Source organism: Procambarus clarkii, chromosome 15 (assembly GCF_040958095.1).
Source record: "Procambarus clarkii isolate CNS0578487 chromosome 15, FALCON_Pclarkii_2.0, whole genome shotgun sequence".
NCBI classification, from domain to species: Eukaryota; Metazoa; Arthropoda; class Malacostraca; order Decapoda; family Cambaridae; genus Procambarus; species Procambarus clarkii.
This window is the reverse complement of record NC_091164.1, coordinates 23,033,877-23,054,448: the sequence shown is the minus strand read 5'-3', so window position 1 is coordinate 23,054,448 and position 20,572 is coordinate 23,033,877. Positions and strand designations below refer to the sequence as shown.

The window sequence follows — 20,572 nt, the reverse complement described above, 5'->3', positions numbered from 1 at the left end:
GAGGAAGGGGCCTGAAGCCAGGAGTGTCGGAGGGCGCCACGTTCCTGACTCTTCCTGACGGGGGAAGTACAAGATACAATTTCCCCGATGCTCCATCGATGAGTCTGAGCAGAAGATGCACGATGTTTGAGGAACTGCTTCTATCATCTACTTCTTATCAACTGCACCTTTTATTATTATTATGGCCTCTATGAATGTCAATGGTCTTCGCTCCCAAGCCACGCAGCTGGCGCTCGATTCGAGGCTTCGGCTTTGCAAGGTCAATGTGGTATTAAAAAAAAAAAAATCAGAGATGTGGAACTCCTGGCTTGGCTGGCCGATAGTTATCGGGTTTTGTTGAGGCCCTCAAGGTTGTTGAGGCCCTCTAGGTTGTTGAGGCCCTCTAGGTTGTTGAGGCCCTCAAGGTTGTTGAGGCCCTCAAGGTTGTTGAGGCCCTCAAGGTTGTTGAGGCCCTCTAGGTTGTTGAGGCCCTCTAGGTTGTTGAGGCCCTCTAGGTTGTTGAGGCCCTCTAGGTTGTTGAGGCCCTCTAGGTTGTTGAGGCCCTCTAGGTTGTTGAGGCCCTCTAGGTTGTTGAGGCCCTCTAGGTTGTTGAGGCCCTCAAGGTTGTTGAGGCCCTCTAGGTTGTTAAGGCCCTCTAGGTTGTTGAGGCCCTCTAGGTTGTTGAGGCCCTCAAGGTTGTTGAGGCCCTCTAGGTTGTTGAGGCCCTCAAGGTTGTTGAGGCCCTCTAGGTTGTTGAGGCCCTCTAGGTTGTTGAGGCCCTCTAGGTTGTTGAGGCCCTCTAGGTTGTTGAGGCCCTCTAGGTTGTTGAGGCCCTCAAGGTTGTTGAGGCCCTCAAGGTTGTTGAGGCCCTCAAGGTTGTTGAGGCCCTCAAGGTTGTTGAGGCCCTCTAGGTTGTTGAGGCCCTCTAGGTTGTTGAGGCCCTCTAGGTTGTTGAGGCCCTCTAGGTTGTTGGGGCCCTCTAGGTTGTTGAGGCCCTCTAGGTTGTTGAGGCCCTCAAGGTTGTTGAGGCCCTCAAGGTTGTTGAGGCCCTCTAGGTTGTTGAGGCCCTCTAGGTTGTTGGGGCCCTCTAGGTTGTTGAGGCCCTCAAGGTTGTTGAGGCCCTCTAGGTTGTTGAGGCCCTCTAGGTTGTTGAGGCCCTCAAGGTTGTTGAGGCCCTCTAGGTTGTTGAGGCCCTCTAGGTTGTTGAGGCCCTCTAGGTTGTTGAGGCCCTCAAGGTTGTTGAGGCCCTCAAGGTTGTTGAGGCCCTCAAGGTTGTTGAGGCCCTCTAGGTTGTTGAGGCCCTCAAGGTTGTTGAGGCCCTCTAGGTTGTTGAGGCCCTCTAGGTTGTTGAGGCCCTCTAGGTTGTTGAGGCCCTCTAGGTTGTTGAGGCCCTCTAGGTTGTTGAGGCCCTCTAGGTTGTTGAGGCCCTCTAGGTTGTTGAGGCCCTCTAGGTTGTTGAGGCCCTCTAGGTTGTTGAGGCCCTCTAGGTTGTTGAGGCCCTCTAGGTTGTTGAGGCCCTCTAGGTTGTTGAGGCCCTCTAGGTTGTTGAGGCCCTCTAGGTTGTTGAGGCCCTCTAGGTTGTTGAGGCCCTCAAGGTTGTTGAGGCCCTCTAGGTTGTTGAGGCCCTCTAGGTTGTTGAGGCCCTCTAGGTTGTTGAGGCCCTCTAGGTTGTTGAGGCCCTCAAGGTTGTTGAGGCCCTCAAGGTTGTTGAGGCCCTCTAGGTTGTTGAGGCCCTCAAGGTTGTTGAGGCCCTCTAGGTTGTTGAGGCCCTCAAGGTTGTTGAGGCCCTCTAGGTTGTTGAGGCCCTCAAGGTTGTTGAGGCCCTCTAGGTTGTTGAGGCCCTCTAGGTTGTTGAGGCCCTCTAGGTTGTTGAGGCCCTCAAGGTTGTTGAAGGGACGTGTTCTTATTGACAAACTAGCTGTACCCGGCCACGTGTTGCTGTACCCGGCCACGTGTTGCTGTACCCGGACACGTGGTGCTGTACCCGGCCACGTGTTGCTGTACCCGGCCACGTGTTGCTGTACCCGGACACGTGGTGCTGTACCCGGCCACGTGTTGCTGTACCCGGCCACGTGGTGCTGTACCCGGCCACGTGTTGCTGTACCCGGACACGTGGTGCTGTACCCGGCCACGTGTTGCTGTACCCGGCCACGTGGTGCTGTACCCGGCCACGTGTTGCTGTACCCGGCCACGTGTTGCTGTACCCGGCCACGTGTTGCTGTACCCGGCCACGTGGTGCTGTACCCGGCCACGTGGTGCTGTACCCGGACACGTGTTGCTGTACCCGGACACGTGTTGCTGTACCCGGACACGTGTTGCTGTACCCGGCCACGTGGTGCTGTACCCGGCCACGTGGTGCTGTACCCGGCCACGTGTTGCTGTACCCGGACACGTGTTGCTGTACCCGGCCACGTGGTGCTGTACCCGGACACGTGGTGCTGTACCCGGACACGTGTTGCTGTACCCGGCCACGTGTTGCTGTACCCGGCCACGTGGTGCTGGCCGCAACGTTCGACTGGAACGTTATGTCAAAATTTTAAAGCATTCGGTGAAGAATTTTCGGAAATTACAGCGTGTGTTGCTATTACATGCATCAGATGGCGCTGTTATTTCCTTAAAAAAGCATGTTTTTACCAGTTTGAGGTGCAGTATCTATACTGTAGGTATATAAAAACACGCGCCTATTCGAATGCTACATTGTGTCAAAATTTTCAAGCAATCGGTTAAGAGGTTTCGAAGATTTCCCTCACATGAAAAACACATAAAAATCAGTTTTTCTAAAAAAAAAAAAAATTCTTGTAACAGAAGTGACATCTATATAGTATGTATATAAAAACCCGCTCGGATGAGAATGGAACGTTGTGTGAAAATTTCAAAGCAATCAGTGAAGAACTTTCGGAGATTAGAGATTTTGAACAAACGAACATTTCCATCTTTATTTATATAGATGGGCTCCTGTTTCTCTGTAACATATGGAGATGGACGATGATATGAACATTCCGGTTGAGAGAATATCTATTCTGCGGGCAGATGAGCCGTTATTAAGTGTTTGTTCCTTGTGGGTCTGCCAGAAGTCAGGACAGAGAGGCTTTCTTTCCTGGCGAGTTTTTGTATTTTCTAAGACATTATAATAGATGCATGGTTTTGGGGGACGATTTTCAGTAAAATCATGTGACGTGAGTAAAGTACTATCGCCCTCCGTGTCGTTCGCTACAGGCAAAACTCTGCGGTGTTGAGGATTTCAGGATGTGGTTGCTGACTAGGACGGTGGTGTGGAATATACATTTGTACCTCGGGAATTGTGTTTTAGGCTAGATAGATTTTATGTAAATCGAAGAGAAGGGAGTTGTCCGATCCTACGTTATGGTCCTACTGGCTTTCTCAAGCCACTGTACGATGGTTGCAGAGACAAGTTCGAGCAGCGAGAGGACGGTGGAAACTCTATTGTAGTTTGCTGCAGTAAGACGATGTTGTTGACAGGTTCGGGTTCGTTGGAGATCGTTAGTGGATTGAAATCTGAATTTTCCTTATCTCATGGCTAAGTGGGGGTGTTACGGCCACTATGGGTTGCAACCGGGTTCTTTGCTGGAGGTACCAAAGTACTAGTATCCGACCCCAAGTCGCTAGTAACTTTTAAGGAGTGAGCTTGGTAATGCAAGTAAAAAACAATGAGGGAGTTGAAAGGAATACGACACTTCATCCTTTATCAATATATTCACATCACTTTCCTATCACCTTAAATAGAATCACATACGAAGTATTACTACACTGATATATACACATGTGTCGCTCTCATAGGACACTAAGCACTCCTCGATGCTAACGCGATGAAGTCTTGTCAGCGTCCATGTTTCCTCAACACACAGTACCGTCCTCAACCAGTACTGGGAAACACCAACGAGTCTACCCTAGCCATGGGCCAGCCTATACACAGTCTCACTAGGTGCTCCTTGTGAACGCCCACAATCACTCTCCAGCCTGGTGCTGGCAGGGAACATCAGCCTGGCGCTGCTGGGCCTCTACACGAACAAATACAAGGGTAGCGAACCCCTGGCAGGAGCTTCTTGCAACGAGCTAGTTACACTCCTCCGTAGCACCTCACTGTCGGTCGTCTCTTCCTCTAGCCAGTCCCGGGATACGCCGAAGTCTGTCACTGCCACTTCACAGGCAGACAGCAGAACACTACACAGTTCTTCTCCGGTGGCGGCTCACTGCTCACATAAAGCAGAATGGAGTAGAGATAATAGGCTGCCCTGGGTAGACTGCCTGTCTTCGTACCACTGCAGCCCTACGTCGCCTCTGTGGATATAGACATGTCATCAGTAAACTGGCCAGTACTTGGGACACTAGGAAATACCACTTACGGACTCTGACATTAACATACAACTCCTCCCACAATAGATGGCGCTGATTTTCTAGGCGCCACCTCACCAGAGGTCAGCTACAGCGACTCTTCGGGCTGACCAAGGCAGGAATCTAGCGTCTCTTGCAGGTATCATACTGCCACCATCAGATGGCGTCGTCCATTTAGTGGGGGTTTAGGGAGCAGACTCACAGATGGCGTTGACGTTGCTACTCCATGCTCCGACGATTGAGTCGGGTTCGACACAGTGGGGAGTATGAAGAGTTCAGTGTCGGTGGTTGTTTAGGTTCTATAGCAAAGATAAAAGCAGCTGACTGGGTTGAGTTGTGGAATGCGTTGCAGGAAAGGTTGACCTACTTGTGTTTCTTGGTAAACACCAGGTTTGAAAGGTTTGCAGAAATTTTGGTATGCAAGGACCAGATTCGTAGTTTAAGGGACAATGTAGCTGATGGGGTGAAGGTGAGGGCTGGGGGTGACGAGCAGTTGTTCGGAGTCTCTCACAGGTTTTGAATCGGAAGGAGAAGACGGATCTCGATTCGATGTTGTTGACAGGTCATAACATATCTGATGATTTGACTTTGTCAAATACAGTTGCAGTGTTTTTTGTTCGTTTGGAAGGAACTTGAACGTTTGTGTAGGAGGCTGGAAAGGATTTGAGATTTGCAGGAGTACTTTCTCGAGCATAATCTTTAGATTTATCGCCAAAGGACCTTCAGACACAGGTAGCTGACGTCGGTCGTTGGTCATTTTGTCTGCCGCTTTGATATTTATCAGGCGGAATTCCTTGAGCCCGGGCGGTTAGCTGAGTTCCAGTCTCTTCCCTGGAAACACAAACCGTAACTGGCCCTATTTTCCGCTTGTTACAACTTGTAATAAAGTTGTTACATCTTGGCTTAACGTGTTTATGACGTATTAGAACGTTGTTACAACTTGCTATATTGGTTGTTATAACTGGTTAGGAGGTGTTAAAACTTGTTCGAACGTTGTACCAACGTCGTAGTTTCGGTGTGTGTTGGCGGGTTGGAATTGTACAAATGTTGCCCAAACCAGGAGACGTGTGTTTTATTTCCAAATGATGTCCTGTCATTCTCCTATATCAAGATTATAAGATCATTTCAAAGTTGTTGGCGAGTAGGAAGAGGTTGAGGATGCTCATTTTCATTGAGCAGTTTTGAATTGCTGGAGGGTAGTCGCTGGTACAGTGCAAGAATTTTATTAGAGATGATTTTCATGCATCGAGCAAAGTGGCACCTGCTGTCATGATAAAGATCTGGACTGGTTGAAAACTTTGGAGTGTGTAGACATAGGGTTTGTGTTGGGAATCCTTGGTATGTTCGGGGTTCTTGGTATGACGGAGGGAAGGAATGGTGCCCAACCACTTGGATGGTCGGGGATTGAACGCCGACCTGCATCACTCATTGTGCAGAAGGATTGCCTACAACTCTCACATTCACAAACTAGTTTCAGTGAAGGTGTCCATCATTCCGTCCGCTGTGATCCCGAAGCCTTTCATTATAGAAGTTCTCAGGGCATGATAATCAGCGTTTATGGTGTTCCAGGCCGCGGTAGATCTCAAGAACTCTTCCCCCTCAGTAATGTTGCAAGGGCCCCAACGTGCTGATCTTGGCCAGTCTGTGTTGGTGGCCATACATACAAATCATCTGATGATTGTAGGCATTGAGTCCTTGAATATCGTTCCTGATTTGGACTTCACCACTACTGAACAATTGCTTGCCTGAGGATCGTTCTGCCTAGCTTGGGCAAGCAAAGAAGTTACGCATTCTTCACTCTTCTTGGCCGTTCCACATCTGGAGTTTCCCTCCGGTTTCATGCACACTGCTTGATAGATGAGATCTGCAATCGCAAGTTAATCTCGTGGTCTCGTTTCTACTCGTTCTGGTTCTTCCAGTTGTTGAAAGCTCGTCTTTTAGTTTTCACTGAGTGTAGAACATGTCCACCCTCAGAAAGACTCGCTTAGAGAGCTGCACATGTCCATTGAGATCTCTCTGAAGAGGCCAGTTGAGAGCTCGGAAGCGAAGTTAAGCATTACCTATTCGCTCGGCGCTTCTCTATCTGCTTCTTCGTTGACTTCACCAGCTGTGGTGTCATCTGTGCCGATGCGAGTGTCAGGAAGCTCCTCGTCTCCACTACTGCCGTCTGTATCAGTCGTAGCACTTCTGCCAGGAGCTCGTACACTGCGTCTTTACACCACGCCTTCGTGAGGGTGTCGAATGCCTCGGGCACAGTTGTGTTCAACCATATAAATTTCGAAGTCTGAAGCCTTGAATTAAACACTTGCAGCCATCCTTGCGCACACACACTGTGTACCTAACTGAGCACACATTGCCAACTCTTTTCTGTAGTGCTTCTCTCACACGAGTGGTGCACTTAAACTTTAAGAAAAACTTTTACTCTATTTTTATTTTACAAAGTACATCTCGAGACTTAACTGGCAGGCTCTGCCTTAACCTAGAACGTTGGGAGCCAGATGTAATAACTGGGTTCTCAAGGGAAACCTGCAATTGCAACTTCCACCTGCAATAGCCCCACGCTGAGTTACCCAAAGAGCCAACAAGATATGAATACTCCAGTGGCCGAGATAGTAACACGAAGTAAGGGTCTCTTCCACTATGATATTGTAATGTTGCATTAAGGTTGTCGTCCTACCTAAACGGCTGCCGCTAGAGGGCATAAAACGCTAGGCTGTAATACAGAAAAATATTTGAATGAAGTAAAGCTGTGAAGCAGCTCTACTTTAGAGATGTTGTCAAGAATTATTAAGTCGGTCAGCGAGTCGTGCATCAGAGCAGTACGAGGAAAACGTTTGAAGCAAAATAATAGTTTATTACAGAAACTGAACACTATTACACATTCGCTTTATATTAAGAGAGAGAGAGAGAGAGTGACTGCCTGAAGAGCTTAACAAACAGGGACCAAGTCTCCAGTCACTTGTAAGGCCATAAAGTGAACCAACCTGACACAGATTACTCTCTTGGCACTGGCAAAACAAGGGATAATTGTGGGGTGTACTGCTATATACTTGACCATTTGTTTGAAACACCACAATCAATGCCTACTATATATTATCACAGAATTATATATAAATTGTACACAACAAAGATATATCAATTCCTGTAAAAGATAGCACAAAAACTTATGACACAATGAACAATGTAATCACTATTATATAACGGGCCCACCGACCATGTATATACTTAGTATATATAAAATACTCCAGTCTACCGAGACAGCAAATTAATACTTGATACAAACGAGTCACACAGACAACGTTCAGTGTGAAATAAATACACTGACTGAGGTGATAATGACTACGAGGGTCACAAGTGACCCCAAGTGCGTGATCACATGATCAGACTCTTAGCGCATTTGTTACGACGTCTCCACACACGACGTCAGCGAGACGTCAGAGAGACGTCAGCGAGACGTCAGCGAGACGTCAGCGAGACGTCAGAGAGACGTCAGAGAGACGTCAGCGAGACGTTACCATGGTCTACAGACCTTTGTCCGTTCCAGACAGTGAGGAAGTCTCACTTATTCACTGGGAGCCGGTCGGCCGAGCGGACAGCACACTGGACTTGTGATCCTGTGGTCCCGGGTTCGATCCCGGGCGCCGGCGATAAACAATGGGCAGAGTTTCCTTCACCCTATGCTCCTGTTACCTAGCAGTAAATAGGTACCTGGGTGTTAGTCAGCTGTCACGGGCTGCTTCCTGGGGGTGGAGGCCTGGTCGAGGACCGGGCCGCGGGGACACTAAAGCCCCGAAATCCTCTCAAGATAACTCAGGATGTCGATTCCTAAAAATCAATCACTATGTAGCAACATGAAAGCTTTAAGCACATACATATTGGCCAACTTCCCCCATTCATTCAGACACATCTACACCTCAGTGTCTATGCTACGGCCTCCCTCAGAACTCGTCTACACAGCTCCAGACGATGAATGGTGTTATCATCTGTTAGCAATGACTGCATCTTTCCAATTAGTCGCAAATGACATTACATGCAGGCAAGTCCGGTGGCAATGGAACAGTTAATGCACAAAGGAACACTGGCGCTACAGTTACAGGGAAGACCAGGTTATCCCAGCGTGCTAACACAACCTTTGTCACGCGGGCAGCGAACACTCCATCGTCACGACACACACCGAAACTACGACGTTGGTACAACGTTCGAACAAGTTTTAACACTTCCTAACCAGTTATAACAACCAATATAGCAAGTTGTAACAACGTTCTAATACGTCATAAACACGTTAAGCCAAGATGTAACAGCTTTATTACAAGTTGTAACAAGCGGAAAATAGAGACAGTTTCGGTTTGTGTTTCCAGGGACTCCAGCGTGACGACACAGTCTATGTACTTCTCGCCCGTATATGTTTACACCAGAGTGAGGATAACATATTGTCCTACTCACTTGCGCCACTTTAACATAAAAAGTTGAGCTAGGCACTTATGCGACTGTATGTAATAATGATTCCACTGACACACGAATCTGTACACCTGTTGATTGACGGTTGAGAGGCGGGACCAAAGAGCCAGAGCTCAACCCCCGCAAACACAACTAGGTGAGAACTAGGTGAGTACACGGCACTAAAACTGTTATTCCTCTCGATACTCCTCACGTGAGAATCAGTAGGCTATTAGAGGATTTTTTTTAAGTGAAAGGACAATGTAGTTATTATAACGAGTTAAGCAGTTTGGAGACTTTTCTCAGCCCAAACTGGATACACATGAAGAAGTGATTATTAACTTTAACTTTGAGTCCAGAGATGTTTGATTTGGCCGAATCAGGAGTCATCTCTACGACGGGGACTTTAGACACAGTGATGAGAGCGGGTCCAACACTGTGGCTGGTAGGCCCAGCTCCCTGTCTGGTAGGCCCAGCTCCCTGTCTGGTAGGCCCAGCTCCCTGTCTGGTAGGCCCAGCTCCCTGTCTGGTAGGCCCAGCTCTCTGTCTGGTAGGCCCAGCTCCCTGTCAGGTAGGCCCAGCTCCCTGTCTGGTAGGCCCAGCTCCCTGTCTGGTAGGCCCAGCTCCCTGTCTGGTAGGCCCAGCTCCCTGTCTGGTAGGCCCAGCTCCCTGTCTGGTAGACAGAGATCTATAAACCAACAGGGAGACAGTTACCATAACAGACCAATGACAGCAGCTTTTATAACATTAGGAAGAACTCAGCATCTTACAGACGCAGGGGAAGCACGTATGACCTCACACTTGGTGATGGTGCAGCACGCTCTCGTCAGCGTTCCCAACGTCAAGAAACTGTCGTACTAAAATGCCCTTACCCTAACCTAACCAGAGCACCCACGAACAAAAAACGGGACAGTGTGTCAATTCCGCGAGTCGCTACCATTTTCTAGTTCAACTTTTTTTTTCATAGTTAAAGTATACGTCAAAATGCGACGTGCTGTTAGTAGGACGAGTCGCATTGTGGCCTCACCTCTAGGCTGAGGAAGTCCCCAAGGGACTGCCTCTGGCTAGTCAACCTGTCAACCTGTCAACCTGTCAACCTGTCAACCTTCAACCTGTACTCCGACAAATTACGTCTGAATTTGGCCGTTTGACTGTATGGTCGAAACTGTATGTAATTTGAAAATTAAAAATAATTGGAAGTAAATTTTGAATTTAGTTTTTCCAAAACAGCAAGTTAAGGGTCCTCTGGTAGGTGAGGAGGGCAGGAAGTTCTCCTAAGGTTTCAAAACGTCATGAAACCCGTTAATTGAAAGTTTCCTCTCCTAACCTAACCGAGTTAACCGGAGGACTCAAAATAGAAAACGAAACAGTATGTCACTTTCATGAGCCGATTTCATTTAAAATTACGCCCATGTTTGGCCATACTGGGCAAACGAGCGAAAAGCGACGTAATTTTAAGAGGACGGGTTGTTGAGACTCCTCTACCTAACCCTATCCACTACCTCTTGACTCCTCATGTTATGCCCAAGGCTGAATAACATGTGTTCAGATAGTTGAACAACAGCTCACTGTAGCACTCTCCATATCGATGTACGGCGGCCATGTTTGAAAGGCTCGTGTCGTGATCTACTTAATTATAGCAGACACCACCACGCTAGCTGCATAATATAGCAGTTAACGACCATAAACATGAGTGCACAAGGCGACGGAATTCACTCAATTGCTCCCATCATGCACAACTCTTTGCACTCAAGGCAATGTGAATTCCTCGACTCTCTAAATAATATATGAAATAGACTCTCAAAGAAATTTGATATTTTCATATGAACGTTTCTTTTTTTGGAGAAATTCCCTTCGTCAGAGATGGAAGAGAACTAACCGAGAGAGGGAGATGACGAGATTTAAGGGAGGAGAGAGAGAGAGAGAGGGAGAGAATCATTAATGAGAAGAAGCGGTGTGTGAGAGAAGGGAAGGAAGATAAATGAGGAAGGGGAAGAGGGAACAATGAGGAGGAATGGAAGCTTGGCAGAACTTCCAGTCTGTCAAGAATTGGTGATAAGGAATAATATTAAAGAACAGAATGAGGGGCAGAATAGTGAAGAAACAATATGAAGCCTTAAAGTAACAGTAGATAGAGACACACACAACACGGGACAAGGGAAGCCAAGGAAAAAAGACACATATGATTAACAAATCTATTCATTCCTACGGTAATGAAATAGACATTGATAATTAAACTGCTTCCAGGTGCTGAACGACATCCACCAGTTCCAGACAAATAGCAAAAGCCAAGAAGTACAGGTCAGTCCACACTGAGAGCTAGTAATGGGGGACCATTAAACCATCAACCACTGAGGTAATTTGAACATTCCAGCAATTTTGCTTTAAAGGATTGATTCGACCTTGAACATTCCATTATTAGTGTTGAGACCATTATTACAATGAACAAAGAGCGCTGACTCAGGACAATTTCTTTGAGAACCCTTAATTAAAGGCAATATATTTTATTCCTTCCCAATTTATGGAACGATTGGCCAAGCTGGCACTAAGAATGAGTAGCATTTCATTCACTTGGTCCGTCAGAACCGCGAACTGTGGACGACACTAGTCGAGGTCCGCCGCCCTACCAACCAGGCTATGAACACGAACAATAACGAAGGATGCCAGAGGTATCCAACTGGGACTCGAGGCGTCTCGTGGGGGTGACACTTGACTGTGGAGGTGTCACCTGGCAACCCGTTCTCGCAAATTTAATAAGTCAATATTGACTTATTAAATATGTGCATAGGTGACATACTTAACATAATAGATACCCTTAAAAAGATTCATAGAAAACACCGACCTTACCTAACCTTGTTAGTATCTTAAGATAAGCATCTTATTGCTTCGTAATTACAATTATTACCTAATCTATAATAGGTATAGGTTAAGTAATAATTGTAATTACGAAGCAATAAGATGCTTATCTTAAGATACTAACAAGGTTAGGTAAGGTCGGTGTTTTCTATGAATCTTTTTAGGGGTATCTATTATGTTTAGTATATCACCTATGCACGTAGTTAATAAGTCAATATTGACTTTTCGAATTTGCGAGAATGGGTTGAGGTGATCAACGTCCTGGTCACAGAACTTGCTCACCATAAAATCGATAACAACATCCTAATAAAATAGGCTCATATGGAGATGACCCCTCCCCCCCCACCTCCAAGGGGGGCAGAACTCCCATAACTACTCACCTTCCTCATAACGAAGCCCCACTCGAGTTGCCAACTCACAGGTACCTGCTTACTGCTAGGTGGATAGTGACATTAGATGGAAGGAAACGTGCCCAACCACTTTTGTGATTGGGCACAAAAGGTTGGGCGCTTTTACCACCAAACATTATATAGTAATTATTTACTAAATAATTACAATTATACTCCAACATCAGCAGGAGTTACATAATGCTTAAAGTGCCAAGTCTCCCTCACCACCTTCCCTCTCCCTCACCACCTTCCCTCTCCCTCACCACCTTCCCTCTCCCTCACCACCTTCCCTCTCCCTCACCACCTTCCCTCTCCCTCACCACCTTCCCCCTCCTTCACCACCTTCCCTCTCCTTCACCACCTTCCCTCTCCTTCACCACCTTCCCTCTCCTTCACCACCTTCCCTCTCCTTCACCACCTTCCCTCTCCATCACCACCTTCCCTCTCCATCACCACCTTCCCTCTCCATCACCACCTTCCCTCTCCATCACCACCTTCCCTCTCCTTCACCACCTTCCCTCTCCTTCACCACCTTCCCTCTCCTTCACCACCTTCCCTCTCCTTCACCACCTTCCCTCTCCCTCACCACCTTCCCTCTCCTTCACCACCTTCCCTCTCCTTCAACACCTTCCCTCTCCCTCACCACCTTCCCTCTCCATCACCACCTTCCCCGTACCACCATATATTCTGTCTATCATCCCAACAAATTTCAAGTAATATTTTTTTAAGAATTTTAAAAAATTCTTAAAAAATTAAAAAAGAAAAAATTCGCGAAGTGAAAGTAAAGTACTTATTGTTAATAAAATAAAATACTATGCAAATAAGGACAAAACTGACATCGTGTGTCACTTTTAATATTATTTAATAGTAAGTAATAAATATACACATAAAAGCCTTGATTTTATAAAGATTTTTTTTTTATTTTCTTTGTAATTTGGTATACAGTTATTTATAATACTCATATAATACTTATATTATGTATAATACTCATATAATACTTATATTATGTATAATACTCATATATCGATGATCTAGTGACCTAGACCGTCTACATTAATCTAGTAATCTTGGTAAATCGCTTGAATGCAACTGACAAAGATTCGAGTAAATAATTTTTAACATATATAATTACATAAAATATGTGTTCACCGCCAGCTCTGCTGCGAGTATTGCTCCAACTTTTGATTAAATTCTTTTTATATTAGGAGCTGTAGATTGCTGTCGGTTAATTAATAACTATTACATATAAATACAAATATTTTCATTTTTGGACATACTAAATAAAATAAATACATTCAGCTTCAAATGATTTAATCCCCAGATCTTTTTCCAGTTTCGGATTAATCTTTTCACACATTCGTAAATTATATTGTAACGTATATTTAATTTAAAAATACTTGAAAGTCATTCGAAACATTGTTGTTAAGACTTCGTCTCATAGATTTATTAAATATTAATTAATCATTAATAACATTTTCTTTGTTACAAAAATATTGTTCTAAGTTAAACGTGTCGTTGTTAGATGTTTCATCAAACTGCAGTTTCCTTCACTTTATTCCTCTCACTCTCTAGTTACTAATTACTCTGAGTAAATTTACATTGTTCTCAGTATCTTTGAAGTTATTTTTCATCCATAATGAATAATATAAAAGACATAATGATTGATGAATAAAAAAACTGATGTAAATTCCACTGTGTCTCAAGAAAAGGTTTGTTAATGCTATTTGCTCGCAGTAAGTTCCTCTCATTACAATGAGAGAAAGCTATTGCATTTTCATTAAAATAGTTAAGTAATTGTTTAGCCTTCAGGATACAGGTTTTTGATCGTCTTTGGTACTAGCTGTAATTAATTAATGCTTCTACAATGTTGTTGCAAATGTAGCTTAAACCAGGAGTGGAAGAGGCCTCGATGTTCATCTGGTGTCACTTAATCTTCTAGTTTTTTGGACTGAGCGTCCGGCAAACAGTTCCAGAATAATCCAGCGTCGAGCGGACGAAGAGAAATGTGCACATGAAAGGCAAAATAATGCAATGCTTCCGGACATGATTCTACAGCCCACTTTCCAATTATATTAATGGTATGACTAGCACATGGAACACAAGTTGCTCTTTCAACACGTTATTCTAAACTCTCTTGTAATCCCATTTTTTGCAGACATGTTCACAGTATTGTTATATGTGTGGTCACTACAGCTTTAATGTCGATAGATCAGTCTTTTAATGATGCTAATAAAACATTTACACTTAAGCTGACTCGTGAAGACAACCGAAAATCCTTTCCTTAATATCTTTTTCAACAATTCATAAGATTAAATCAAATTGGTCCCCGCGTGTTTAGCTAAGGGTCTAATCAACAACTAGCGACAATACAAAGCATCTTTAACTTCAAAACTAACCATTTCCTGTCTTCACTTCCGTCAAGCTAAGTGACATTTCCTGTCTTCACTTCCGTCAAGCTAAGTGACGTTATTTTTAAGAGGTCGGGTTGCACACACAGCGGTAATATACAATATACGTTGCTCTGCCACGGTTGGTGAATCAGTTTTTTATGAAATTGTCAAATTTCACGAGATAATCTTGCAATTTAAGAAATTTCAAACAATTTAAATCCATGACTTCTTTGTGCCAAGAAACCGGTATTTGAAACTCAGTATTCCCCCATCTTTATGACTGAGTTTGTATGCCTCTTTGACTCTCCCGGGGTGGAGGCCAGACACTAGACGCTTATTCAAATTTACAGGATTAATGGTGATTTTATGAGGGGAGTCATAAAAGGGGTCGGCTGGTACTCCAGTCAGAGAAGGCATTGACCCACTGCTGATCGATCATGAAGTCTGTGGATGTGAATGTTCTGCTCCAGTGTTGAGGGAAGGGACGGGCGTTTGTGAGCAGGGAAGGCGGAGGAGGGTGCATATGAGCAGGGAAGTGGAGACTGGAGAAGGGCCTGAGTGAGTCAGGAACACGTGAGATGGGGAAGTGCGTGTTTTGGCACGGAGGTAGGAGACAGGAGAGAGACTGAGCGTGAAGGGCAGGGAGGCGCCTGAGTACGGGCGGGTGCCAGGTGGGAGGGAGTAGATGGGATGGACATACCTGGTTGATACCTGGTTGATGGCGTTCTGGGAGTTCTTCTACTCCCCAAGCCCGGCCCGAGGCCAGGCTTGACTTGTGAGAGTTTGGTCCACCAGGCTGTTGCTTGGAGCGGCCCGCAGGCCCACATACTCACCACAGCCCGGTTGGTCCGGCACTCCTTGGAGGAATAAATCTAGTTTCCTCTTGAAAATGTCCACGGTTGTTCCGGCAATATTTCTTATGCTTGCTGGGAGGGTGTTGATCAACCGTAGACCTCTGATGTTTATACAGTGTTCTCTGATTGTGCCTATGGCACCCCTGCTCTTCACTGGTTCTATTCTGCATTTTCTTCCATATCGTTCACTCCAGTACGTTGTTATTTTACTGTGTAGATTTGGTACTTGACCCTCCAGTATCTTCCAGGTGTATATTATTTGATATCTCTCTCGTCTTCTTTCTAGTGAGTACATTTGGAGGGCTTTGAGACGATCCCAATAATTTAGGTGCTTTATCGCGTCTATGCGTGCCGTATATGTTCTCTGTATTCCTCCTATTTCAGCAATCTCTCCTGCTCTGAAGGGGGAAGTGAGTACTGAGCAGTACTCAAGACGGAACAACACAAGTGATTTGAAGAGTACAACCATTGTGATGGGATCCCTGGATTTGAAAGTTCTCGTAATCCATCCTATCATTTTTCTGGCTGTCGCAATATTTGCTTGGTTATGCTCCTTAAACGTTAGGTCGTCAGACATTATTATTCCCAAATCCTTTACATGCTGTTTTCCTATTATGGGTACATTTGATTGTGTTTTATACCCTGTATTATGTTTAAGGTCCTCATTTTTACCGTACCTGAGTACCTGGAATTTATCACTGTTAAACATCATGTTATTTTCTGATGCCCAATCGAAAACTTTATTAATATCAGCTTGAAGTTTGAAGGTCTTCAGCCGAGATAATTTTAATACTGATTTTTGTGTCATCTGCAAAAGGATGATACGAAGCTGTGACTTGTATTTTTGTCTATATCTGATATGAGAATAAGGAAAAGCAGCGGTGCTAGGACCTGAGGTACAGAGCTTTTCACTGCACTTGGACTAGATTTTATATGGTTGACCGTTACTCGCTGAGTCCTGTTTGACAGAAAACTGAGTATCCAGCGTCCTACTTTACCGGTTATTCCCATTGACTTCATTTTGTGTGCTATCACGCCATGGTCACATTTATCGAAAGCCTTTGTGAAGTCCGTGTATATCACATCACCATTCTGTTTTTCTTCTAATGCCTCAGTGACTTTGTCGTAGTGTTCAAGTAGCTGTGAGAGGCACGATCTTCCCGCTCAAAATCCATGTTAGCCTGGGTTGTGAAGGTCATTGGTCTCCATGAAATTGGTGACCTGACTCCTAATCACTGTCTGAAATACTTTTATGATGTGCGATGTTAGTGCATCTGGTCTATAATTCTTTGCCAATACTTTGTTTCCTCCCTTGTGTAGAGGGGCTATGTCTGCTACTTTAAGTGCATCTGGTATCTCCCCCATGTACAAGCTCTTCCTCCACACTATACTGAGTGCCTGTGCTATTGACACTTTGCATTTCTTTATAAATATTGAATTCCTTGAGTCAGGACCTGGGGCCGAGTGCATGGGCATGTTTTCAATTTCTCTTTCAAAATTTAGTGCGCTCGTGTTGATATCAGTTATATTTACAGGGGTTTGAATATCCCGCATAAAGAAATTGTCTGGATCTTCCACTTTCATGTTGTTTATTGGAGTGCTAAACATGTCCTCATACTGCTTTTTTAGGATTTCACTAATTTCTTTGTCATCCTCCGTGCATGAACCTTCACTTGTACGAATAGGTCCAATACTGGCAGTGGTTTTGCTTTTGATTTCGCATATGTGTGAAGAAATATTTTTGATTTTTCTTTATTTCCTGAATTACTTTCTGTTCTAACTGCCTTTCTTCAGTTTCATATGAGTGTTTCAATTTCTGCTCGATTTCTTCAATCTCCCTATTTAAATTATTCCTTCTTTGACAGGAAATTCGTGTCTGCATAAGCAGTTCCGTTATTTTTTTCCTGCGTTTATATTGTCGTCTGCGTTCTCTTTCTACGTTGGATCTCTTTCTGCCTTTCCTCAAAGGAACATATTTCAGACAGACTTGATACGCTTCCGAAGTCAGTTTTTCTATTCCTTCTGTAGGACTTGTATTACTTAGAACAGTTCCCCATGGAATGTTTGTAAGTTCCCTGTTTATTATCTCCCAGTCTATCCCTTTATTATTAAAATTGAATTTACTGAATAGCCCCTCTCGCTTTATCAACGTTTTAGGTCTATTCTGAGTATTGATGGTCGTTTGCACTTCAATGAGCTTGTGATCTGAGTATGTGGTATCTGATATCGTAATGTCTCTGATAATGTCTTCATTGTTCGTAAAGACCAGATCTAGAATATTTTCATTTCTCGTTGGCTCCGATATCTGCTGACTGAGTGAAAATTTGTCACAGAATCTAAATAGTTCTCTAATCTGTTGTTGGTTGTGTGTGTACTCACCTAGTTGTACTCACCTAGTTGTGTTTGCAGGGGTTGAGCTCTGGCTCTTTGGTCCCGCCTCTCATCCGTCAATCAACTGATGTACAGATTCCTGAGCCTACTGGGCTCTGTCATATCTACATTTGAAACTGTGTATGGAGTCAGCCTCCACCACATCACTTCCATGTGCATTCCATGTGTGTGTGTGCGTGCTTGGATGCAGGAGCGCATGTGGGACTGATTGGTTATGCCTCAGAGTGTATGTGGGAGGACATGGAAGAGGTGTGTGTCCGGGGCCATGTGAAGGGTGTGTCCGGGGCCATGTGAAGGGTGTGTCCGGGGCCATGTGGAGGGTGTGTCCGGGGCCATGTGGAGGGTGTGTCCGGGGCCATGTGGAGGGTGTGTCCGGGGCCATGTGAAGGGTGTGTCCGGGGCCATGTGGAGGGTGTGTCCGGGGCCATGTGGAGGGTGTGTCCGGGGCCATGTGGAGGGTGTGTCCGGGGCCATGTGGAGGGTGTGTCCGGGGCCATGTGGAGGGTGTGTCCGGGGCCATGTGGAGGGTGTGTCCGGGGCCATGTGGAGGGTGTGTCCGGGGCCATGTGGAGGGTGTGTCCGGGGCCATGTGGAGGGTGTGTCCGGGGCCATGTGGAGGGTGTGTCCGGGGCCATGTGGAGGGTGTGTCCGGGGCCATGTGGAGGGTGTGTCCGGGGCCATGTGGAGGGTGTGTGTCCGGGGCCATGTGGAGGGTGTGTGTCCGGGGCCATGTGGAGGGTGTGTGTCCGGGGCCATGTGGAGGGTGTGTCCGGGGCCATGTGGAGGGTGTGTCCGGGGCTATGTGGAGGGTGTGTGTCCGGGGCCATGTGGAGGGTGTGTCCGGGGCCATGTGGAGGGTGTGTCCGGGGCCATGTGGAGGGTGTGTGTCCGGGGCCATGTGGAGGGTGTGTGTCTGGGGCCATGTGGAGGGTGTGTCCGGGGCCATGTGGAGGGTGTGTGTCCGGGGCCATGTGGAGGGTGTGTGTCCGGGGCCATGTGGAGGGTGTGTGTCTGGGGCCATGTGGAGGGTGTGTCCGGGGCCATGTGGAGGGTGTGTGTCCGGGGCCATGTGGAGGGTGTGTCCGGGGCCATGTGGAGGGTGTGTGTCCGGGGCCATGTGGAGGGTGTGTCCGGGGCCATGTGGAGGGTGTGTGTCACGGGCCATGGGGAGGGTGTGTCCGGGGCCATGTGGAGGGTGTGTCCGGGGCCATGTGGAGGGTGTGTCCGGGGCCATGTGGAGGGTGTGTCCGGGGCCATGTGGAGGGTGTGTGTCCGGGGCCATGTGGAGGGTGTGTGTCCGGGGCCATGTGGAGGGTGTGTCCGGGGCCATGTGGAGGGTGTGTCCGGGGCCATGTGGAGGGTGTGTCCGGGGCCATGTGGAGGGTGTGTGTCCGGGGCCATGTGGAGGGTGTGTGTCCGGGGCCATGTGGAGGGTGTGTGTCACGGGCCATGAGGAGGGTGTGTCCGGGGCCATGTGGAGGGTGTGTGTCCGGGGCCATGTGGAGGGTGTGTGTCCGGGGCCATGTGGAGGGTGTGTCCGGGGCCATGTGGAGGGTGTGTCCGGGGCCATGTGGAGGGTGTGTCCGGGGCCATGTGGAGGGTGTGTCCGGGGTCATGTGGAGGGTGTGTCCGGGGCCATGTGGAGGGTGTGTGTCCGGGGCCATGTGGAGGGTGTGTCCGGGGCCATGTGGAGGGTGTGTCCGGGGCCATGTGGAGGGTGTGTCCGGGGCCATGTGGAGGGTGTGTCCGGGGTCATGTGGAGGGTGTGTCCGGGGCCATGTGGAGGGGTCAAAGTGGGAGATGGGGATCGTTTGTGGTGACGGGAAATTTAGACAGTGTGACGGTGATTTCAGTGATGAAGAGTGTGGAGACATAGAAGGTGTGTGGGGAGAGAGACGGAGAGTGTAGGGAAGACCAGTTCACCTGATAGACCCGGGCACCGCCGGCAACCCTGTCCAATATCCATAAAAAAGAATGTCTTTCTGTTTGTATTTGTTTATTTCATTGTTTATCTGCCTGCTTTTCCAAGGTTAGAGGCCAGACTTTTGAGCTAAGCCTCGCCCAAGTGTCCATGGTGGGTCGTGGTTGGTGGCCAGTGTCGCTAGAGGAGGGCCTGGTAGCCTGGTGGATAGCGCGCAGGACTCGTAATTCTGTGGCGCGGGTTCGATTCCCGCACGAGGCAGAAACAAATGGGCAAAGTTTCTTTCACCCTGAATGCCCCTGTTACCTAGCAGTAAATAGGTACCTGGGAGTTAGTCAGCTGTCACGGGCTGCTTCCTGCGGGTGGAGGCCTGGTCTAGGACCGGGCCGCGGGGACACTAAAGCCCCGAAATCATCTCAAGATAACTCAAGATAACAGTGGTTGGGGACGTCGGCCCATGCCCACCTTTAAGTAGACATGGCTCCGATGTGCCACAACAAATGACTCACATGAAGCCTGAAATGTTCGAGTGATTGTCCTTAGAGTATTATCCATGGAATGGGATGCCGTTATCGACTTTGAATCAGTCGATAATGTTATTCTATCCATGTAATGGTGACGAGGAATAGCACTATCCATGTAATGGTGACGAGGTACAGCACTATCCATGTAATGGTGACGAGGTACAGCACTATCCATGTAATGGTGACGAGGTACAGCACTATCCATGTAATGGTGACGAGGTACAGCACTATCCATGTAATGGTGACGAGGTACAGCACTATCCATGTAATGGTGACGAGGTACAGCACTATCCATGTAATGGTGACGAGGTACAGCACTATCCATGTAATGGTGACGAGGTACAGCACACTGGCCATGTAGTATTACCCAGGTACAGTACACAAGCTGAATTGATGTTCATTAAAATAAAGTTAGCTAATCACTCGAGTGTGTTTACACATGCACACGCCCACACTCATGCGCACGCACTCACATGCA

At 46.8% G+C, this 20,572-nt stretch overlaps 1 protein-coding gene across 1 annotated transcript; it reads right to left on the bottom strand.

The window, feature by feature from the left end:
- Window positions 1-323: 323 nt before the first annotated feature.
- LOC138364985 (homeobox-like protein HDP1) lies at window positions 324-20,419 on the bottom strand. Its single transcript, XM_069325076.1, has 2 exons — window positions 20,080-20,419; window positions 324-1,897 (listed from the first exon to the last, which is right to left on the bottom strand). The coding sequence occupies exons 1-2, from the start codon at window positions 20,417-20,419 to the stop codon at window positions 324-326; spliced, it is 1,914 nt and encodes a 637-aa protein (XP_069181177.1).
- Window positions 20,420-20,572: the final 153 nt, after the last annotated feature.

Bases quoted from the DNA above. Each gene is read 5' to 3' on its own strand.
- LOC138364985 (XM_069325076.1), bottom strand. From the start codon at position 20,419: ATGGATAGTGCTGTACCTCGTCACCATTACATGGATAGTGCTGTACCT. The intron at 1,898-20,079 runs GTGAGTCATTTG...GGCCGGGTACAG, and splicing joins TCGAACATTTCAGGCTTCAT to CTAGTTTGTCAATAAGAACA.